Source organism: Somniosus microcephalus, chromosome 15, assembly GCF_052327205.1.
Source record: "Somniosus microcephalus isolate GS21.2 chromosome 15, FLI_Smic_1.0, whole genome shotgun sequence".
Lineage (NCBI taxonomy): Eukaryota > Metazoa > Chordata > Chondrichthyes > Squaliformes > Somniosidae > Somniosus > Somniosus microcephalus.
This window is the reverse complement of record NC_141001.1, coordinates 70,570,663-70,594,678: the sequence shown is the minus strand read 5'-3', so window position 1 is coordinate 70,594,678 and position 24,016 is coordinate 70,570,663. Positions and strand designations below refer to the sequence as shown.

General features: G+C 45.2%; 1 protein-coding gene across 2 annotated transcripts in view; it reads left to right on the top strand.

Moving 5' to 3' along the window:
* LOC147107022 (uncharacterized) overlaps positions 1–24,016 on the top strand; it is a 364,818-nt gene that overhangs the window by 148,215 nt on the left and 192,587 nt on the right. For both annotated transcript variants that reach the window (XM_086007993.1, XM_086007992.1), the window contains exons 3-4: positions 22,855–22,934; positions 23,096–23,135. In XM_086007993.1, coding sequence (XP_085864119.1) covers positions 22,865–22,934; positions 23,096–23,135 — 110 coding nt within the window. In that variant the 5' untranslated portion in view covers positions 22,855–22,864. The remainder of the gene's footprint in view (positions 1–22,854; positions 22,935–23,095; positions 23,136–24,016) is intronic.

The window sequence follows — 24,016 nt, the reverse complement described above, 5'->3', positions numbered from 1 at the left end:
GCTCACTGTAGCAGGATTGGAGGCCGAACTCCCCCTCCGGGGAGAAGGCCGCCGAGCTTCCCTACCCCTCCCGCGTTGCTGCAGCCCGCTGGGCCCCGGAGCTTCACCGTCATCAGACCCTTCCCTCCTGCTCTCCTCCAGGGAAGACGTGTCCCCATCATGGCCATGGGCTGCCTCGGCTGAGGGTGGCACTGATGGTCCGGCTTCCTCTTCCTCCTCCTCGCCTTCCGATTCACTCACAGTGCCAGCTTGAGGGCCTGCCTCCTCACCTGGCGATTCAGCATCTGAAAGCAGGGAGGCACAAGAGTTGCTTTAGAGTGAGGACAGGGCGGCAGTGAGGGAGGCATGAGTGCTGCAATGCACTGCATTGGTTCGAGAGTGGCAAAGGATGCTGCTGTGAGGCACAGGTGGAAAGAGAGAGGTCAAAAAGGTGATGACCTTACCATTGCTGACCAGAACGGGGTCGGCATCTCCAGTGGCGATGGGGCCAATCAGCTGGCCTCCCATAATCCGCTCCACTCGATGCTCCAGGTCGCTGAGGTCTTTAAGTTCAGGACGGCCTCCCCCGGTCCGTAGCTGCTGCCTGCGATTGTGGGCCAGCTTGCCCTGCAAGAGGAAGGACGGGCTCTGAGTACAGTGTCAAGCCCTGATCTTGCCTGCACTGCCTCCCATGGTGGAATAGCCCTGACAGTGTCAAGCCCTGATCTTGCCTGCACTGCCTCCCATGGTGGAATAGCCCTGACAGTGTGTAAAGTGGTGAATGTTCATGTGATTTTCATGAGAGTCCCATAGGTGTTGGATGAGGGCTGAGTATTGGGGCTTTCAGGACCCTTTGGCCATAAAGTGAGGTGCACATGCAGGGATGAAGAGGATACTGGAAAGGGTACTCACCCTGACAACCCGAGTGAGGTCGTTGAACTTCTTTCTGCATTGCGTGTGTGTCCTGGGGACCATGCTGCTGGAGGTCACTCTGTTTGCCACCTCCCTCCAAGCTTTTCTATATTCGCTGGGCAGCAGCCTCCTGCCACTGTCAGGAAAGAGGATAGGTTGCCTACGCTCCCCTGCGCCAACCAGAACCTTCAGGGCACCCTCACTAAAGCGCTGCGCTCGCTCCCTGGCCTTCTCCATGGTCGTGGGTGTTGAATTGTTAAAGCAGGTCTGTCTAGGCCTAGATTCAGGGCTGCAGTGTGCAGGGCGTGGCAGCAAAACAAATTGACCCTCCCCCTTTAAGAGCTGACTGGTGCCAGCGTGTCTGCCTGCAATCTATAACTCGCCGCAGCTGCGCCGCGCCCGCCCTCGCTGGTAGCGCCTCGGCTCGCCGGCTTAGCGCCTTATGATAGTCGTGCACTGCCTGCTTTAGCGCAGCAGCAACCTCTTGGGGCGATGCAACTCAATTTCGGCGAAGGTGGCGCTAAGTTGCGCCCGGCGCTAAATTTAGCAAACGCCCAGCTGTAGCGCCCCAAACGTGGCAATACTGAATTTCTAGGCCATAGTCATAATGGCACAGAAGGAGGCCATTTGGCCCATCGAGTCCGTGCCAGCTCTCTGCAGAGCAATCGAGTCAGTCCCATTCCCCCGCTCAATCCCTGTAGCCCTGCAAGTTTATTTCCCTCAAGTGCCTATCCAGTCTCCCCTTGAAAACATGAGTGTGTCCGCTTCCACCACTTCCGTCGGCAGCGAGTTTCAGGTCCTCGCTACTCACTGCGTAAAAAAGATTTTCCGCACATTCCCCCTGTATTTCTTGCCCAAAACCTTAAATCTGTGTCCCCTAGTCCTTGTACCATCAACTAGTGGGAACAGCCTTTCCCCGTCTAGCCTATCCAATGAAAACAAATCCAGCTTCTCCAACCTGTCCTTGTAGCTAAGATCCCCATCCCCGGAACCATTCTGGTAAATCTCCTCTGCACCCTTTCAAGGGCCTTCACATCCTTTCTGAAGTGTGGCGACCAGAACTGAACGCAATACACCAGTTGAGGTCTAACCAGTGCTTTATAAAGATTTAGTATAACTTCTCTACTTTTGTACTCAATACCTCTATTTATGAAACCCAGGATCCCAATATGCTTTGTTAACCACTCTCTCAATATGTCCCACCACCTTCAGGGACCTATGCACATTAACTCCCAGGTCCCTCTGTCCCTGCACACTCTTTAAAACTGTGCCATTAAGTGTATATTGCCTCTCCCTGTTCCTTCTGCCAAAATGCATCACCTCACACTTCTCTGTATTAAATTCCATCTGCCACTTGTCTGCCCATTCCGCTAGCCTTTCTATGTCCTGTTGCAGTCGATTGGTATCATCCTCATTGTTTGGCACCCCCTGCCCCCCCCCCCCCCCCCCCCCCCAGTATACCAACAATTCATTCCTCTTGATTTGAGGGGGTAGGTGTGAAGTTTACAGTTTTCTCTATTGCTTTCAATTCATTGGTTCATCCATCGAGAGGTGTTCACATGGGGAGGGGATGCTTGGAGAAAGTGAAGAATAAAAATATCTCTTCAAAACATGGAAACCTCAGAATTGTGGTCTGACTAAGAGCAGCGTGAAACGACATGATGAGCACAGCATATTATCTGCTACTAAGCTGCTGAATAAATGAGCATCTGTTCATTTGTATCATGCACAAATCCCTTGTTGTATCCCTATCTGTATTTTACCATGTAGTAATTTGGATTTTGTTGGTAACTGCTAACTAGCAGTTGTCCTTTACATAAAACAATTGGCACTGTTTCGTATTGCTGCCTTAATGTATAGCAAGTACTGTATATAACTTAGTATTACTATTATACTTAACTGATACAGCGCAGAGTTGCAGTACAACAGAATAGAATATAACCCCTTTTGATGGCAAACAGGTTATCCAGGGAGTGATGCGCAGAAGGAAGGAGGGGAAATTAAGGGGCTTAGTCAACCTACCAGAACTCTTGTAGACTGCCTTAGTTGGTTTAAGATTGGTATGTTGAATACAAATGGGATGGAGTAAGTCATCCTTACCCAGGAACAAATTATCAAGCTGCCCACCTTGTTGATCAAAGAATGGTGTATGGTAGGTGTGTCCAGGTGTGACCCTAGAGCAATCTAGCGCTCAATGCACAGATGACTCAGTTCTATTTGTACTCGTATTTCTTCTTTGCTGGTTTGTCTTGTGGTCAATACCCATCTCCTTGACCTAGTCCTTGGTCATCCTTTCTACTGTCTTCCTTCCTGGCTCAGCGTCTATTTTCATAACTATTTCTGAAGCACTTGGAATTTTTTTTACATGAAGTGTAACTTGCTATATAAATGCAAGTTACTGATGCTCACATTCCTAAAATAGCTCCTGGGAGAAAACATGTGTAACATGCATTAAGACACTAACCCATGTTAACTCGCTTTTTTCAGTAGAATGTGTGAATTTTGTACAATTGAAACGGATGTAAAAGCAGAAGGGAAATCTGAATCGGAACAGGAGGTGGCTTACAGAACTAGGTAAAAGTTGCTCTTATATTGATAGCAGAGGTATGTTGACATCGCTGGTTCCTGAACCATGGATCTTGTGCAGCTGGCAGGAACCTGCCTGATTTGACAAGAATGGTGCCAGGAAGACCCAGTTGCTGCACCTCTAAGACCCACACTTCTGAACCTGGTGGTGCAAACAACCTGCTGACATCAGCATAAATGCAGCTGAAAGCTGAATTTTGCACAATGAGGTTTAGGGAGGGAATTTCAGACAGTGGGGTCAAGAAGGCTGAAGGACAAGGGTGATAGATGAGCTGGATCTGGTGCAGCTAGGATACGGGCAGTATGTTTTGGGTGCGCTAAAGTTTACAGATGGTATAGATGGGACGTCCGCCAAGAGAGCATAGGAATGGTCATGTCTAGGGGTGACAGATGCACGGATGAGCATTTCAGTGTCAGATGGGCTGAGGCTGGAGCGGAGGCAGGTGGAAGTAGGCGGTCTTTGTGACGGAGAATGTATGGGTTTGCAAGCTCAGTATGGGCTTGAATAGGATCCGAAAGTCTGGTTCAACCGGAGACAGTAGCCAGAGGAGGAGATGGAATCAGTGACGAGGGTATGGAGTTTGTGGCAGAAGGCAAAGTTGATGGCTTTAGCTTTCGCAGTGTTCAACCAGATGAAATTGCGGCTCATCCAAGACTGGATAGTGGATAGTCATGCTGACAACACGGATATAGTGGAGGGATCAGGAAAGGTGGTGAAGTAGTATTAACGGGAAGGGAGACTTCAGTAAAGGGTAAGGTGTCGCTACCCATGAGTCAAGTTTCACTCAAAGCCAGGATGTTCATGCAATCATGCACAGTAAGGTTGTGGATGACAATGGCCTTTTCACAAGTGAACAGACATTCTAGAGGGAAATGCAGAGCGGGGCGATGACAGTTGATCTGTTAGCAGAATCTAAGGCAGCAGTGGTGGATGGGATGAGTGGAATGGGAAGGTGGTTCGCAAGGTTAGGCCTCTGCAGGCAGGGAAACATACGAATGTTAGGTATGAGGCCTGATTGATAGAGATTGTTGGTAGGTAGTGATGGGGCTCAGGTGAATTGAGGAGTGTTCGAGGCTAGTGATGCAGTTGGTAGGATATGACATTTGAATTAATTGACTTTGGCCACTCGTAAGAGGTCATTGAACTTCTTGCGGCACTGCATCCAGGACCTCGGGGCATGATTCCTTGCATTGACCTCCACGGCTACCTGCTCCCACTGCCTTCTGACCGTTTGTCTGGAGGGCCTCCTTCCCCCCTGCGGATACAGGACATCTTTCCACCTCCTCCACCAAGACCTCCAGCGCAGATTCCAAAAACCTTGGAGCCCACTCTCTCTCCTGTTGTGCCATTCCTCACTCTTTCCCAGCTCAGAATCTCTTCAAACACAACTCTCAGTACCTGCTCCAGCCACAATGCACCTCTGTTTAAGAGGTGCAGGCTAGCTTTAAGTAGTGCAGACTAGGTTTAACTGGTGCTAGCCTCCCACAATATTGGCCCCCTGCTGATGCATCTAGCCAATGAACAGTGCGGTTAGCGCTGGCTGGACACTGCAATCATTTAGATGAGCAGGCAGCACGAAGTTTTGGAGTCCCCAGCAGTGGAAACCTCTTTACATCTACCCTCCCTATCAGACGCCTTTATAATGTTAAAGACCTCTTTTAGGTCACCCCTCAGCCTTCTTCTTTTCTGGAGAAATGAGCCCCAGCCTGTTCAGTCTTTCCTGATAGTTCTAACCTCTCGGTACTGGTATTATCCTTGAAAATCTTTTTTGCACCTTCTCCAGTGCCTCTATGTTTGACAGTGGGTAAAACATTGGCCCTGAAATTGCGGTGTCTTCAACGATGCTCACTATGAGAGTAAGCTTGCAGGGAACATAAAAACTGACTGTAAAAGCTTCTATAGATATGCGAAGAGAAAAAGATTGGTAAAGTCAAGCGTAGGTCCCTTGCAGTCAGAATCAGGGGAATTATAATGGGGAACAAAGACATGGCAGACCAATTAAATACATACTTTTGGTTCTGCCTTCACAAAGGAGGACACAAATAAACTCCCAGAGATGTCGGGGAACATAGGGTCTAATGAGAGGGAGGAACTGAATGAAATCAGTATTTGTAGGGAAATGGTGTTAGGGAAATTGACGGGATTGAAGGCCGATAAATCCCCAGGGCCTGATAATCTACATCCTAGGGTACTTAAGGAAGTGGCCCTAGAAATAGTAGATGCGTTGCTGGTCATCTTCCAAAATTCTATAAACTCTGGAACAGTTCCCATGGATTGGAGGGTAGCTAATGTTACCCCAATATTCAAAAAAAGGTGGTAGAGAATAAACGGGGAATTATAGACCGGTAAGCCTGACATTGGTAGTGGGGAAAATGCTAGAGTCCATTATAAAAGATGTAATAACAGAGCACTTGGAAAACAGTGACAGGATCGGACAAAGTCAACATGGGTTTACAAAAGGTAAATCGTGCTTGACTAATCTTCTGGAATTTTTTGAGGATGTAACTGGTAAAATAGATAAGGGAGAACCAGTGGATGTGGTGTATTTGGACTTTCAGAAGGCTTTCGATAAGGTCCTGCATAAGAGATTAGCGTGCAAAGTTAAGGCACATGGGATTGGGGGCAAGGTACTGACTTGGATAGAGAACTGGTTGGCAGACAGGAAGCAAAGAGTTGGAATAAACGGCTCTTTTTCCGAGTGGCAGGCAGTGACTAGTGGGGTACCGCAGGGATTGGTCCTTGGATCCCAGCTATTCACAATATATATTAATGATCTAAACGAGGGAACTAGATGTAATATCTCCAAGTTTGCAGATGACACAAAGCTGGGTGGGCGTGTGTGCTGTGAGGAGGATGCCGAGAAACTCCAGTATGATTTGGACAGGTTGGGTGATTGGGCAGATGCATGGCAGATGCAGTATAATGTGGATAAATGTGAGGTTATCCACTTTGGTGGCAAAAACAGCAAGGCAGATTATTATCTGAATGGCAATAGATTGGGAGAAGGGGAAGTGCAATGAGACCTGGGTGTCCTTGTGCACCAGTCGCTGAAGGTAAGCATGCAGGTGCAGCAGGCGGTTAAGAAGGCAAATGGTATGTTGGCCTTCGTAGCGAGAGGGTTTGAGTACAGGAACAAGGATGTCTTGCTGCAGTTGTACAGGGCCTTGGTGAGACCACATCTTGAGTATTGTGTGCAGTTTTGGTCGCCTTATCTGAGGAAGGATGTTCTTGCCATGGAGGGAATGCAGCGAAGATTCACCAGACTGATACCTGGGATGGCAGGAATGACGTATGAGGAGAGGTTGGGTCGATTGGGCTTATACTCGCTGGAGTTTAGAAGAATGAGAGGGGATCTCATTGAAACTTATAAAATTCTAACAGGACTAGACAGACTTGATGCAGGAAGGATGTTCCCGATGGCCGGGGAGTCCAGAACCAGGGGTCACAGTCTAAGGATAAGGGGTAAGCCATTTAGGACAGAGATGAGGAGCAATTTCTTCACCCAAAGAGTGGTGAACCTGTAAAATTTTCTACCACAGAAGGCAGTTGAGGCCAATTCATTAAATATATGTTCAAGAAGGAGTTAGATGTATTTCTTAAGGCTAAAGGGATCAAGGGATATGGGGAGAAAGCAGGGACAGGGTACTGAATTTGGATGAGCAGCCATGATCTCATTAAATGGCGGAACAGGCCTGAGGAGCCGAATAGCCTACTCCTGCTCCTATCTTCTATGTTTCTATGACTCTTTTGTCCTATGCGAGTCCACCCTCCCTCAGCTCTTTGCACCGCCAAACAGACTTGCTGGCTGCGTGGAGACAAGGGCTATCCACTGAAGATGTAGCTGATGACACCCTTGCGGAGGCCAAGCAATGAAAGCCACATGTCCACCAGATGTGTCATAGAGCAAGCATTCGGCATGCTGAAGATGCGCTTCAGATGCCTTGACAGATCTGGAGGAAGCCTTCAGTACGCACCAGCCAGGGTCTCCAGAATGATCGCATATGCTGCGCGCTGCACAACATAGCGTAGCAGCGAGGATTGGAGCTGAGCTGAGCTTGAAATGTCCTGTGCCCTCCGGCGAGGACTTTCCACTGCTGTCCCTGTCTCTACCATCTACTCTTGCTCACTTGTGATGTGTGAGTCACCAGGTGACAACACTACTCTGTCTCGCTGGACCCACCGATGTGTGCGTATCTGCATGGGTCTGGTTATGGTGCACCCTCAGAGAATGGAGCTTCCGGCTAGACAGTGGGGGATGCACTTGATGGACCTGTGGGAGAGTAAAGACATGAATTAGACCTCTTATGATAAGAATGTGTAACGTTACCATTATGCACATGATGATATTTCACTGGCTGCTGACATCAGTCACTATGACGGACTGTTGTATGCCATGTGGGATATTTAATTCTGTCACCAGGTTGCTGGGAGGTCCCCACCTCTCTGTCTCCCACCACCAGCAGCTCTGTCACTCCACTGATTTCGAGAGCCTCCTCTTCTGCTGGCATCAAATTTGTATATATTGGAGGGCCACCTCCGGTGGTTCTTCTCTCTCTCTCCTGTCCTGCACTCTTCTGCAAGGAGGGAAAGAAAAGAACTTTGTGTGAAAGTGATGAATGAGTGTCAGGGATGTATGGGCTGTAGAGGGTGACTATGAGGGAATGGCATGATATTGCCAAATGGCCGTCTCCTGTGGTGTTACTTTCTATGATTGCATTAGGATGAGGGTAGTTTCAGTGGTGGATAGTCAGATGGGGATGTGAGTAGGTGCATAAACAGTGAGGGATAGATGCACCTGCAAGGTAGGTTGGTGTGAGGAGTGACGAGCAGGAGTAGGCTTGGGAAGGCAGAGTGAAGAGTTGGGGTAACACGCACATCAGGATGTAGTTGAATGTGGTATTGTACTCACATTTCCTGATCTCATGAGATCATTAAATCTTTTCTGGCATTGAATCCAGGAGTGACTGACAACACCCATGCTACTCACTACTTGTGCGATTTCCAGCCATGCCCTCTTGGTTTCTCTGACTGCTCTTTTCCTGCTGCTGCCAGGGAATAGGACCTCCCTGCGTGCTCTGACTCCCTGGACCGGGACTTCCAGGGAGGCATCCGAGAACCTTGGCGCAGCCTTCTGTCGCTGTGACTCCATCCTTGTTTACACCCACACAAATCTCTTTGAAATATAGCAATAGCCACCTATCCCAACCACTTGTATGCCTCCTCCAACAACCTTCAACTGTGATGTGTGGAAGACTTCTTTAAATATCTGAGCTGAAAGCGAGTCGTCAGACCCGCTCTATTTAATTGGCTGGGAAACCCGCATGACTGTTTCAATTGATGTAATTGAGTTAAACATGCAGATACAGGAAACTTTCGATTAACCGGCCCCTAAATAACCGGAAATGTCGGTTAACCGGCAAAGTTCAGGAGTCGGTTTCAGCTAACTTTTATAACTTTTATTACTTGCACAGCAACAAATTGAGGAAGGCAAGGGTTTGGCTGCAGCTGTTGCTAAGCTACAGAGACGCTTGCAACTTGTGGACGTTCTTCTGAAGCTGAGGGTTTGTTGCTTCATACGGAGCTCTAAGGTCCGTATCTTTCACTATAGCGTTCGGTTATCCGGAATTGTTGCTGAACCGGCACCACGTCGGTCCCATCCGTGCCGGATACCAGAAAGTTTCCTGTAGTATCTGAAAAGCAGTGTCTTTCATGCAATTTTTAAATTTTTATTTCAGATTTCCTGCACATTTTTTCTTATGATTTAATATATTTTTCTCCACTGACTTTCAAAAGAAAATCAGAAAACCTGTCTGAAAATGAGTACTGATAATCATTGGCAAACATGGTCTTGGAGGAGTATTGAACTTGACTGTGTTGCTGTTAATTAATTCAGGGTGTGACAGTGATCTTGCCAATTCAACTGGGTTGTGTTAATTTAGTTTCCTCGTGTTCTCCGGCAATTCACTTGATGTCCATCAGTGCTCACTGTTTCAAAACCCTAAGAGAAATTCACAGAGAGGGAAAAACATTAATTCTTTTTAACTGTTTAACACTTGGAAAGGGATACTGGTGATAAGATTCCATCTTTAACCTGGTCATTTTTGATACTAAACAGGCTCCATTGTGAAATAAGATGGGATGCATTTGTTTATAAATTTAATATGAAAATAAAATGATTGGGGATTTTTAAATTTAAAGTGGGTTTTGCTAAATGATTGCACAGATGCAATTGAAATATTGTTATAAAGTGGACTCAGTGGGGTATTATTTGGCCAAACCAATATTCAGGTATGTGCCAAGTAACACTGACTGACTTTGGTCAGCCCTGATCATCTGTTTTCTGGAAAGCCCAATTGCTCTAGGTAAGAGGGTCAGCTACAAATCACAAATAACCAAATATGAATAGGCAAAAAAACTAACAATAAAGGTATGTTGAAGTCCAAATTATAATACAGTGGCAAATGAGGTAGAGAAATCCTGTCTATCTATTTTGACTAGTTTAGAAAGTTAGTGTTTGTATCATTAATTGAAAACCATATTCATACTGCATAACTCTGGTCGAGGTTTCCTTTTTAAAAAAAAAAAAAATTATGGTATTGTGATTATTCTCTATGTTTAGTAAGAAGTATTGTGATTGGTTGTTTGTTTCCTGCCTTGGGATATATGCTGTAATCTCATTGGTAGTTGATGTCATGTGATTTGTGGTGGCCATCTTAAATTCAGTTCTTTCCAGCCTTTAGTTGGGACTGGGTGTTGAAGATGTGTTACAGGATTTTTAAGTTAATAAAGCCTAGATTAGAAAGGCAAATCTATTCTTTATTTCAATTTATTAACTTTATGTCAGAATGGAGCGATATCTTCAACCAGAACGATTCAATGCTGACCCTAATTCTGCAGGAGTGGATGATAAATGGAAACATTGGTATTGTACATTTAAAAACTTTTTGGGCGTGTTGGATCAAGAGTCTCTAAATAAGCTGAATATGCTGATCAACTACATTGCTCCGGATGTGTATAAGTATATTTTGGACTGTAAAACTTATGAAGTGGCTATTTCTACATTGGAAAAGATTTTTGTTAAACCAAAGAATGAGGTATTTGCACGTCACCTTCTATCTGCCCGTAGGCAGCAGGTGGGAGAATCTTTGGATACTTATTTACAAGCACTTAGTGTTAACTGTAATTATAAGGCCGTGACGGCTGAAGAATATAAGGAAGAATCGGTACGGGATGCTTTTATTAATGGATTACTGTCTAGATCAATTCGTCGGCGGTTGTTAGAAAATAAGACTTTGGATCTTAAAAGTGCTTTTGAGCAAGCTTCTACATTGGATGTGGCTCAGAGAAGTTCGGATTCTTATGCTCTTTTTAATCGGCCTGTGACTGTGGTTTCGGCAGTTCCGGATGAAAAGGAATTATGTGGACTTAGTAGGAGTGGTTTACTAGATTCTGAAACAGTTTCTACTTCAGCGGCTGCTGCCTCTAGGATTCAGAAGTGTTATTTTTGTGGGAACGTCCGGCACCCTTGTCTGAAGTGTCCTGCTCGGGAGGCTGTGTGTAGTAAATGCGGCAAGAGAGGTCATTACGCACGTGTGTGTAAATCATCAGGTTCAATTGCCTCCTCTGTGACTATTCAGCCTTTAGATAGGGCGTTTATTGCATCAATTTCTGCTGCATTTGCTCATGGCCTAAACAAAGCTATAGTTACGGCCCAAGTTAATGGGTTGGAAGTGAAGGCCCTTATAGATACGGGCAGTACCGAGAGTTTTATAAGTCTTCAGTTTGCAAAGGAGAAGCATTTGAAAATTTCGCCTGTTTCCTATCAGGTGTGTATGGCTCAGACGACTCTCACTTCACAAGTAGCTGGTTGTTGCCTTGTGAAATTGATTCTTCTAGGTAATACGTATACTGATATATGCCTATCTGTTTTGCCTAATCTCTGTGCGGATATTTTGATTGGTCATGATGTGCTTCAGTTACACGAGTCTCTTAGTCTTTCATTTGGAGGGACTAAGCCACCTTTATCTATTTGTGGATTAACCTCTTTATCCATTTCTCCATTATCACTTTTTTCCAATTTGATGCCGGATTGTAAGCCAATTGCTACCAAGTCAAGAAGGTATAGCAGTCAGGATAGAGAATTTATTAATTCTGAAGTTCAACGTCTCTTATTGGAAGGAATCATTGAACCTAGTTGTTCGCCTTGGCGGGCACAGGTAGTTGTCACGACTAACGAGAGACATAAGAAACGAATGGTGATAGACTATTCCCAAACTATTAATAGGTATACTCCATTAGATGCGTACCCTTTGCCTAAGATTGATGAGCTTATCAATAAAGTATCTCAGTATAAGGTTTTTAGCACTATTGACCTAAAGAGTGCTTATCATCAGATTCCTATTGTTGAGAAGGATCAACCATATACGGCCTTTGAGGCTGGTGGAAAGCTGTATCAGTTTTGCCGAATACCATTTGGTGTTACTAATGGTGTTGCTTGTTTTCAACGGGCAATGGATGCTTTTATAAGTGATAACTCTCTCTCTGACACCTTTTCATACTTAGATGACATCACGGTGTGTGGCAAATCAAGGGTGGAGCATGATTCTAATTTAGAAAGATTCCTTCAAGCTGCGGAAAAAGTTGGTTTAACTTTCAATAAAGAGAAGTGTACCTTTTCGACCACTGAGGTAAATCTACTGGGGTACATTATCTCGGGAAACAAGATTAAACCAGACCCAGAACGTCTGCGACCATTGATTGATTTACCTTGTCCTACTAATTCTAAGGCTTTGCAACGAGTTGTTGGACTGTTTTCTTACTATTCTAATTGGATTGCAAATTTTTCACAGAAGATCCGGCCTCTTATTCGGGTTACGACATATCCTCTATCATGGGAGGCCAGGACGTGTTTTGATAATTTAAAAAAGGATATCCTTGGAGCAGTTGTGCATTCTATTGATGAGCAGGTTCCTTTTGTGATTGAGACGGACGCTTCTGATTTTGCAATTGGGGCTACTCTGAACCAAAATGGAAGACCTGTGGCCTTTTTCTCACGTACCTTGAACAATAGTGAAAAAAGGCATTCTTCAATAGAGAAAGAGGCGTATGCAATAGTAGAAGCACTGCGTAAATGGAGACATTATTTATCGGGGCGACATTTTACGTTGGTAACTGATCAAAAGTCTGTGTCCTTTATGTTTGATATCAAACATTTTGGAAAGATTAAGAATGATAAAATAATGAGGTGGAGGATTGAGTTGGCATGTTACCATTTTGATATAGTTTATCGTCCGGGGAAGGATAATGTTGCTGCTGATGCGCTGTCGAGGGCTTATTGTTCTGTGATTCACGGAGATACGCTTATTAATCTTCACAATGCCTTATGCCATCCTGGGGTTACGAGGATGATACACTTCGTACGCAGTAAGAATTTGCCCTTTTCAGTTGAAGACGTCAAGCGGATGACTTCTTCATGTTCTATCTGTGCTCGGTGTAAACCGAATTTCTTTAAGCCTCAACGAGCTCATCTTATAAAGGCTACTTCTCCTTTTGAACGTTTGAGCATCGATTTCAAGGGGCCTCTTCCTTCAACTACTCAAAACCGATATATATTTACTGTTGTGGATGAGTTTTCAAGGTTCCCTTTTGCTTTTCCTTGCGCAGATGTATCAGCTGCTACAGTTATCAAATGTCTGACTCTCAACTTTTTGTCATCTTTGGGATGCCTGCGTATATCCATTCGGATCAGGGAAGTTCTTTTATGTCTTCCCAGTTGAAGGAATGCCTTCAGAGTCGGGGAATTTCTACTAGCAGAACTACCCCGTATAATCCCCAGGGTAATGGACAGTGCGAACGATACAATGGGGTGATCTGGAAGGCAGTTATGTTGACTTTGACATCCCGGAACCTTAAGAATACACAGTGGGGAAATGGTACTGCCTGATGCCCTGCATTCCATTAGATCATTGGTTTCAACGGCTACTAATGTGATCCCCCATGAAAGGCTCTTTAACTATCCGCGGAGATCTACTACGGGATATTCGGTACCTTCATGGCTTACTATGCAGGGACCTGTGCTGCTTCGACGCCATGTTAGATTGTCAAAATATGATCCTTTAGTGGAGGAGGTGGAGCTGTTGGAGGCAAATTCCCAATATGCTCATATTCGATTTCAAGATGGGAAAGAAAGTACCGTTTCAATTAAAGACTTGGCTCCTTGTGGTGGCCAGCCCTCTTCTGAGGATATTAACAATAGTCATGATTCAGATAATGTTGATGCTGTTACAGATACTACGAATATTTCCAATCCGACTGCAGATAATTATACTTCTATTAGTCAGCCCTCGATGGATGTTCATGACCGTCCCAGTTTACCTCCTGATGGGATTTCTAATCCGGAAACCGTTGAAAATCGGAATATGGATAGCCTTCCTGCAGAAGATACTTCTGTGTCTCCTGGTGTGGGAGGGCAAGGAATTTCACCAAGGTTGAGAAGGTCGACACGAACAAGATATCGGGTCGACCGATTGAAAATGGACTTTTAAATTGATAGTAATGTTTTAAAATTGTTGAAATATTATATTATATTGTTTTAGTTGAGAGATACTTAATACTTATGTGCAATGTTACTATTTGTTGTTGCTCACTTAGTATTGTGTCATGTTGAATAGTTTTATTTTGTCTGTGCATAGTTTTAGTTGTAAATAATTAATTATAAATTGTAAAGGTTATTTAGGTTGGAGTATATTTTAAAAAGGAGGGGGTGAATGTGGTGATTATTCTCTGTTTAGTAAGAAGTATTGTGATTGGTTGTTTGTTTCCTGCCTTGGGATATATGCTGTAATCTCATTGGTAGTTGATGTCATGTGATTTGTGGTGGCCATCTTAAATTCAGTTCTTTCCAGCCTTTAGTTGGGACTGGGTGTTGAAGATGTGCTACAGGATTTTTAAGTTAATAAAGCCTAGATTAGAAAGGCAAATCTATTCTTTATTTCAGGTATGAATTCCTCAATTGCCTGAAAAATCAGCTACAACTAAGATGGTGAATTGATGATCTGTTCCCAGGCCTCCACCAGTACAGATCTGAGCTGTTTGATGGAAAGTGCACAATAGCAGCCTGGGGTTAACTGTTAATCTAATGATTCTTTACCCATGTAAAATGGGCCATGTCCACCTTGAACATCTCCTCACAGCAGAACACCTAATAGCAATCAGCACTGGCTAGAATCGCAGTGTATTCCATTAGGTGGCTCAGTTGAAAGTTGGTTGTGACCATATATTTATCTAAACTGCAATCTGTGTGTGCTTAAATGACTTGTTATTTTCTGCCTGTAATGCTGGGGTGAAATAATTTTGATTACTCTGGTCTTGCACTTCCTCGCCCCTGCTTTATATATTTGTTTATTAGGCGCTTAAAAAGAGCAGGATATTTATCCTTCAATGAAGGTGTGCGCTCTTGCTCAGAGCGTCGGCAGAAAACTCGAGCGGCAGCAGCGGGCCTATAAAAGGCTCCAGAGACCAGGTAAGGCCTCAGAGCGTAAGCGGGAAACTCGAGCGGCAGCAGCGGGCCTATAAAAGGCTCCAGAGACCAGGTAAGGCCTCAGAGCGTCGGCGGGAAACTCGAGCGGCAGCAGCGGGGCTATAAAAGGCTCCAGAGACCAGGTAAGGCGTACTAATCTCGGAACTCAAAGGGAAGGAGAGAGGTAAAAAGAAATCGAAGTGTGACATCACCAGAAAGCAGGTAAGTGATTGGTTGGTGAGTATTTCTCTCTTTTTAAACTTAAACTCTGTGGTTTATAGTTTCTAAGGTGTGATATTCATCATCTAGTTTGTTTGTAAACGAGAGCCCTTAAATATATCATTTAGCTGTAAGGTAACTTCAATTCTGCTGTTTATATTTTCTAGGGTCTCTCTGGTGTAGCGGGGACTTCTGCCATACAAGCGCCCTAGAGTATATCTTTAATTGGTGGTATTGAATTAATTTAAATTAATTAAAGGGTAAGTCATGTCAGGACAGCCCAGCCCCGTGTTATGCTCCACCTGCGCTATGTGGGAATTCAGGGACACTGCCGGTGTCCCCGACGACCATGTGTGCCGGAAATGTATCCAGCTGCAGCTACTAGCAGACCGCATTGAGGCGCTGGAGCTGCGGATGGATGAGTTTTGGAGCATTTGCAATGCTGAGAGGGTCGTGGATAACACGTTTAGTGAGTTGGTCACACCACAGGTAAGGGCTGCACAGGCAGAAGGGAAATGGGTGACCATCAGGCGGAGCAGTCGAAGCAGGCAGGTAGTGCAGGGGACCCCTGTGGCCATCCCCCTCTCAAATGGGTATACCGATTTGGATACTGTTGAGGGGGATGACTTACCAGGGGAAGGCAGCAGCAGCCAACTTCCTGGCACCAGGGGTGCTTCTGCTGCTCAGGAAGGAAGGAAAAAGAGTGGGAGAGCAATAGTGGTAGGGGATTCTATCGTAAGGGGGACAGATAGGCGTTTCTGTGGCTGTAGATGTGACTCCAGGATGGTTTGTTGCCTCCCTGGTGCCAGGGTCAAGGATGTCACTGAACGGCTGCAGGGCATTCTGAAGGGGGAGGGTGAACAGTCAGAGGTCGTGGTTCACATTGGGACCAACGACATGGGTAGGAAGAGGGATGAGGTCCTGCAGCAAGAATTTAGGGAGCTAGGTAGCAGATTAAAGAGCAGGACCTCAAAGGTTGTAGTCTCTGGATTACTCCCGGTGCCACGTGCTAGTGAGTATAGGAATAGGAGGATAGAGCAGATGAATGCGTGGCTAAAGAGTTGGTGCAGGAGGGAGGGCTTTAGTTTCCTGGATCACTGGGTCTGCTTCTGGGGAAGGTGGGACTTGTACAAGTCGGACGGGTTGCACCTGAACCAGAACGGGACAAATATCCTTATGGGGAGGTTTGCTAGCACTGTTGGGGGGGTGGGAGTTTAAACTAACTTGGCAGGGGAATGGGATACAGAGTGGAGCTATAATAGGGGGTGATGTACAGCCAAATGTAGAGGAAAAAACAAGTCAGCTTGGAAGGCAGAGCAAATATGTAACGGCACAAGGGAGCAGGGCAAGGCTGGATGGCATTTATTTTAATGCAAGGAGTCTTGCGAATAAGGTGGATGAACTGAAGGTGTTGATGAACACATGGGAGTATGATATTGTTGCTATTACGGAGACATGGTTGAGAGAGGGGCAAGACTGGCAGCTCAATATTCTGGGGTATAGAATCTTCAGGCGAGACAGCGGGGGAGGTAAAAGAGGAGGGGGTGTCGCAATATTAATTAAGGAGTCAATTACTGCTGTAAGGAGGGATGATATATTAACAGGTTCATCTAATGAGGCCATATGGGTAGAACTTAAAAACAAAAAGGGGGCAAGCACTTTGCTGGGAGTGTACTATAGGCCCCCAAACAGTCGGGGAGATAGAGGAACAGATATGTAGGCAAATCGCAGAGAAATGTGCAAATAATAGGGTAATAATAGTGGGGGATTTCAACTTCCCCAATATTAACTGGGATAGTCAGAGTGTGAAAGGCTTAGAGGGTGCAGAATTCTTAAAGTGCATCCAGGAGAGCTTTTTGAGCCAGCATGTAGAAAGTCCTACAAGAGAGGGGGCGGTACTGGACCTAATTCTAGGGAATGTGGCCGGGCAAGTGGTAGAAGTGTTAGTAGGTGAGCACTTTGGTGACAGTGACCATAATTCGGTGAGATTTAAGGTAGTCATGGAAAAGGACAGAGATGGACCGGAAATAAAGGTTCTAAATTGGGGGAAGGCCGATTTTAATATAATAAGTCAGGATCTGGCCAAAGTGGACTGGGATCAGCTACTTGTAGAAAAATCCACATCAGAGCAATGGGAGTCTTTCAGAAAGGAAACTGAGAGAGTACAATGGCAACATGTTCCCGTAAAGGTCAAGGGTGGGACCAACAAGCCCAGGGAACCTTGGATGTCAAGGGATATACGAGAATGGATTAGGAAAAAAGGGGGGGCTTTTGGCAAATACAAAGGACTAAAGACAGAGGAAGCCCTAGAGGAGTATAAAAAGTGCAGGGGGATACTTAAAAAAGAAATTAGGAGAGCGAGGAGGGGCCATGAAATAACACTGGCGAGCAAAATAAAGGAAAATCCTAAGGTGTTTTATAAGTATATTAAGGGCAAGAGGATAACTAGGGAAAGAGTAGGGCCCATTAGGGACCAAAGTGGCAATCTGTGTGTGGAGCCAGAAGATGTAGGTGGGGTTTTAAATGAATTTTTTGCATCTGTGTTCACTGTGGAGAAGGACGATGTCGACATAAAAATCTGGCAGGGGGACTGTGATATACTTGAACATATTAGCATCGAGAGGGAGGAGGTACTAGCGGTTTTAGCAGGCTTAAAAGTGGATAAATCCCCAGGCCCGGACGAGATGTATCCCAGGCTGCTGTGTGAGGCAAGGGAGGAGATTGCAGGGGCTGACAAATTTTCAAAACCTCTCTGGCCACAGGGGATGTGCCAGAGGACTGGAGAACAGCTAACGTAGTACCATTATTCAAGAAGGGTAGTAGGGATAAACCAGGGAATTACAGGCCAGTGAGCCTAACATCAGTGGTAGGGAAATTATTGGAAAAAATTCTGAGGGACAGAATTAGTCTCCACTTGGAGAGGCAAGGATTAATCAGGGATAGTCAGCATGGCTTTGTCAAGGGAAGATCATGTCTGACCAATTTGATTGAATTTTTCGAGGGGGTGACTAGGTGTGTGGATGAGGGTAGTGCAGTGGATGTGGTTTACATGGATTTCAGTAAGGCTTTTGATAAAGTCCCGCACAGGAGACTGGTCAGGAAGGTAAGAGCCCATGGGATCCAGGGTGCCTTGGCACATTGGATCCAAAACTGGTTTAGTGGCAGGAGGCAGAGGGTGATGGTCGAAGGTTGTTTTTGTGACTGGAAGCCTGTGTCCAGTGGGGTATCGCAGGGATCGGTCCTGGGTCCCTTGCTGTTTGTGGTCTACATTAATGGTTTGGATGTGAATGTAAAAGGTATGATCAGTAAGTTCGCAGATGACACGAAAATTGGTGGGGTGGTAAATAGCGAGGAGGGTAGCCTCAGTCTGCAGGATGATATAGATGGGTTGGTCAGATGGGCGGAACAGTGGCTAATGGAATTTAACCCTGAAAAGTGTGAGGTGATGCATTTTGGAGGGACTAACAAGGCAAGGGAATACACAATGAATGGTAAGACCCTAGGAAAGACAGAGGATCAGAGGGACCTTGGTGTGCATGTACATAGATCCTTGAAGGCAGCAGAACAGGTGGATAAGGTGGTTAAAAAGGCATATGGGATACTTGCCTTCATTAGCCGAGGCATAGAATATAAGAGCAGGGAGGTTATGATGGAGCTGTACAAAACGCTGGTTAGGTCACAGCTGGAATACTGTGTGCAGTTCTGGTAGCCACACTATAGGAAGGATGTGATTGCTTTGGAGAGGGTGCAGAGGAGATTCACCAGGATGTTACCAGGGCTGGAGCGCTTCAGCTATGAAGAAAGACTGGACAGGCTGGGGTTGTTTTCCTTGGAGCAGAGAAGGCTGAGGGGGGACCTGATTGAGGTGTACAAAATTATGAGGGGCATAGATAGGGTAGATAGAAAGGAACTTTTTCCCTTAGTAGAGGGGTCAATAACAAGGGGGCAGGAGGTTTAGAGGGGATTTGAGGAAGAACTTTTTCACCCAGAGGGTGGTTGGAATCTGGAACTCACTGCCTGAAAGGGTGGTAGAGGCAGGAACCCTCATAACATTCAAGAAGCATTTGGATGAGCACTTGAAATGCCATAGCATACAAGGCTACGGACCAAATGCTGGAAAATGGGATTAGATTAGGCAGGGCTTGATGGCCGGCGCGGACGCGATGGGCCGAAGGGCCTCTTTCTGTGCTGTATAACTCTATGACTCTTAGATTTATTTGCCGTTTTAGAGTGTTGTCGGCCTTTAAGTGTTGAAATCTGTGAGATAGCCTCTCCAAAACTTGTTGAGGGTTGGGCCGCCCGGTGTCCAGTGGCAGAGCCCCAGTGAGAGAATCAGGAGCCAAATCCCCTGGCTGCCCTTAAATTTTAAGCATTTTTGGAGGCAAAATATTGGCCCAGAAATTCGGGTCCCAATGCGTGAGTACGCACGGGGTACTCGTGCGTAGGCCCAACGAAAGTGCCGGTTTCATGCATGCACTGCACATGTGCGGGAAACCGGCACTTCCGTTCCCCTGAAAGAAGGGGTTGACGGGTGGAACGCGTGTGCTGGAGAGGCAGCGCGTGCGCATCGAACTTACGTTTTTTTTGCAGGTTTCTCCAGGAGGGTAAGTCTCCAGCAGTTACACTTTTAAAAAAGCAGGCGCAAGGTAAGTGGTGAATTAATTAAAATTAAAACATTTTTTCCACAGGTTTATTATTTTTAAATACTTTAAAGAAAGGTAAGTTTATTTTTAGCCCTGTTAGAAAACGTAATTAATTTTTTCAAAAATTTAAATTATTGTTTAAAATAGTTATTTCATGTAATTTATAGTTATTTAAAAATGTGATTAAAAAAAAAATGTATTTGAAGTTTTAGTGTTGTTTTGGGGCTTAGTATTTATAGGTTTGACAGCTCTTCCTGTCAAACTTATGAATGAAGCATTCCCTGCTACCTTTGGCTCTCCATGGCCCACATGATCCCAGGGGACGCATCGAACTAACTGCGCCCCTGGGATACGCAAGCACTGCGCGCTGGCAGTTGGAGGAGGCCCAGGATCAAAATCCCATGCGGGCCCACAGCTCAATGGCCGGCGCGCTAGGTAAGTGCAGGTCGGGGGCTTGCACCTGCGGGAAGCCCCCGACCCAAATTTCTGGGCCATTTGGTGGCTTTCCCTCCAAAATAATGCTGTAGAGCATTTTTCTAGATCTAGAAATTGAAAATTTAGGTGAAAAGAGTGACAGCGACGCTGATTTAAATCATTCTCCAAAATGGCAAAAAATCAGGCAGGAGCGTTCATGTAAACACCCCCTATTCAGGTGAGTGCTTATCACACACAATTTTACCAAGATTTACCAGGGTTGGTTTTAGATTCCCCAAACAGTTAGAGATGTCAATGTCAATGTAATCTTCTGATGCCATGCTTGATGACAGAAAACTCCAGAAAGAAGGACTCTGATTGGTCGACTCCCTAATTGTGTGTTTGATTTCACTCCCTAATTGTGTGTTTGATTTCACTACAAGCCAAAATCTATTTAAAACAAGCACTATGATTCGTTAAGTGCAATGTGTGGAATTTTCGCCCTAATCTCGATTACCTTGACCTCGCTTTGCAGCGCTAGTATTGCGATTGCTGCATCCACTGCATAGTAAGACCATAGTAGGTGGGTCTGGATAATCAACGCTATTTTGATACCTGATAAAAATGGTATAACCAAAAAACAGGTGACGCACAAATTGCTGAAGTAGTTCATTTTGCATGAGTTTAGAGCACCATAATAGGGCATCAAATCTTTTGAGACTCACATAAAAATTGTCAGAGTCGACGTGTCTGATTTTTCTCACTTTTGTAGGTGCTCTGCACTTCTGTTGCCAATTGGCCTGTTCATCAGAGCTCCATCAATGTTGAGTTTTATCCAACTGCTGGGGGGACTCTCTTTTGCAAGACTTGGGGGAGAAATGCAGTTGGTTAGTGCCTCCCATTAGTACCCGGTGGGGGCGCTAACAGGCGCTGATGCAGTAGCGCTGGGGCGAGGTGAATCCAGTGCCGCACACCAAATCCAGCCCCCCTGTAGCGCCGCCACTAACAGTTACCGCCGGGGACTTCAACACCAGGCAGATCGTGACGTCACTGGGTGCCTGATCTTCCGAATTCATTTTTGCCTCCTGCCTTAGCACCTCGCCCTGACAGGGAGAGGAGGTGTCAAACAGATGGATGCCGACTCCAGGGGCACTACTTAAAGGGATCATGAGTAATGAGTCGCAGCTGTCAGGTTAGTGCTGTTTCACTGCTTCCTTGTCAGTTTGAAACATAGAAACATAGAAGATAGGAGCAGGAGCAGGCCATTCGGCCCCTCGAGCCTGTTCTGCCATTTAATGAGATCATGGCTGATCATCCAAATTCAGCACCCTGTCCCTGCTTTCTCCCCATATCCCTTGATCCCTTTAGCCTTAAGAAATATATCTAACTCCTTCTTGAATATATTTAATGAATTTGTCTCAACTGCCTTCTGTGGTAGAGAATTCCACAGGTTCACCACTCTCTGGGTGAAGAAATTCCTCCTCATCTCAGTCCTAAATGGCTTACCCCTTATCCTTAGACTGTGACCCCTAGTTCTGGACTCCCCCGCCATCGGGAACATCCTTCCTGCATCTAGTCTGTCTACTCCTGTTAGAATTTTATAAGTTTCAATGAGATCCCCTCTCATTCTTCTAAACTCCAGCGAGTATAAGCCCAATCAACCCAATCTCTCCTCATACGTCATTCCTGCCATCCCAGGTATCAGCCTGGTGAATCTTCGCTGTATGATGCTTCATGGAATTTGAATACTAATTGCTCAAGTAGTAAGTTGATATAAAATGACTATATCAATTAGAAATCATGATATTGCGCTGTTGTACTCAAAATAGAATTACAGAGCATTAATGAACACGCACAACTTTCCTTACTTGTAACCTGGACCCCTGGACACCAGCAATGTGCATCAGCTCCCTACTGCACCAGTATGACATTTTTGCATTTGCCACACGAAAGGTCTTTTAGCTTCTGTGAGTGAAATCACCAATTTGGTGCTAAATTAGGTTAGTTTTGTGCTGTTGACGCATGCCTGCTAGGCACTGGATTGAGACTGCTTAAAGGCGTTTCAATTAGGATCTTGATATCACAGATGAAGGAGGATTTTATTCTGTCAATCTGGTCTGGATTTGAACTTAGTGCTAACTCACTACATGACCTCGTCCTGATCATAATACAGGAAACTTTCTGATATCCGGCATTGACGGGACCGAGCTGGTGCCGTAACATCAAAAGTGCCAGACATACCAGAGTTAGAGTTAATGTTTAAACATATGGAACTGAGAAGGTCCGTGTGAATCAACAAACCCTGAACAGCTTCAAAACAGTCGGCTGCAGCTGCAAGCGTCTGTAGCTGAAGCTGTTGCTATAGCTACAGACCTTGCAGTGCTTGAATGGGGGGGAAAAAAAAAAGCAACGAGAACTAAAAAAACATAGAAAACGGCTCCTGATTTTTGCCGTTATATCGAGTATTCCGGACATATAACCTCCGGATAAACCAAAGTTTCCTGTAAATCCTATAAAAATAAAGAAGTATGTTGTTCAGTCTCTTAAAATAGACTATAGAAATGTTATAATTTTTTTTACAGGGCAGGCAAGATGGGGCATCAGTTGATCCATGGGAAGATTTCAATTTATACAAAGTTGTGGACAGATTTGGCTTTCTGCAGTAAGTTGCTCTCTTTTTTCCATAAGTACTGAACATTTTGACGACAATTCTGCATTATTTTTTAATAAAATGTCAGATATATTTAATGTTCTATTTGTTATTAATAGATGTCCTTCTCTCAGTATCACTAAATGAATGATAATATTATGATGTACTTTCAGTGAACATGAGCTGCCTACGCCAACTGTACTGGAGGAAAAGGTAAGATATGTAATACCAGTTGCAACAAATACTAGTTGATTATTATTGCACAATTCTGCATTGGGCTATATATGGCAGTGGATGGGTAAGACTGCTCTCAGTGCCACACATGGAAAAAAAACACAGCTTTTAGTAAACGGAAACTAAAATACTGTATTTAAAAGTAGGTTTAGAAGGGTCAGTCTAGTGCTGCAACACATTGGAATAGGAGTATGGGCGTTTGTGCTTCAATTGCCCCATGCAGTGGATTTCTGCTCTCTGCTGGGCTACTGCAAAACTTTCTGAACAAGAACAATGCAGCTTGCCCCGAGCAAGGAAGAGAAAATTAGAGGTTGAGTGAACTTGAACCACTCCCGGTCACCCAACAACTGGATCCAGAGCAGCACTGACAGAAGCCTGGAACAGGTATGCCACCCACATTATGTCAGAAGCTACAACAGCAAGTCTGTACAAGAAGTCTGTAAAGTTTCTACAGGACAGGCAAGATGATGCACCAGCTGAAAACAGGAAGGCAGATTATTATCTGAACGGCAGTAGATTGGGAGAAGGGGAAGTGCAACGAGACCTGGGTGTCCTTGTGCACCAGTCGCTGAAGGTAAGCATGCAGGTGCAGCAGGGGTTAAGAAGGCAAATGGTATGTTGGCCTTCGTAGCGAGAGGGTTCGAGTACAGGAACAAGGATGTCTTGCTGCAGTTGTACAGGGCCTTGGTGAGACTACACCTTTAGTATTGTGTGCAGTTTTGGTCGCCTTATCTGGGGAAGGATGTTCTTGCCATGGAGGGAGTGCAGCGAAGATTCACCAGACTGATACCTGGGATGGCAGGAATGACGTATGAGGAGAGATTAGGTCGATTGGGCTTATACTCGCTGGAGTTTAGAAG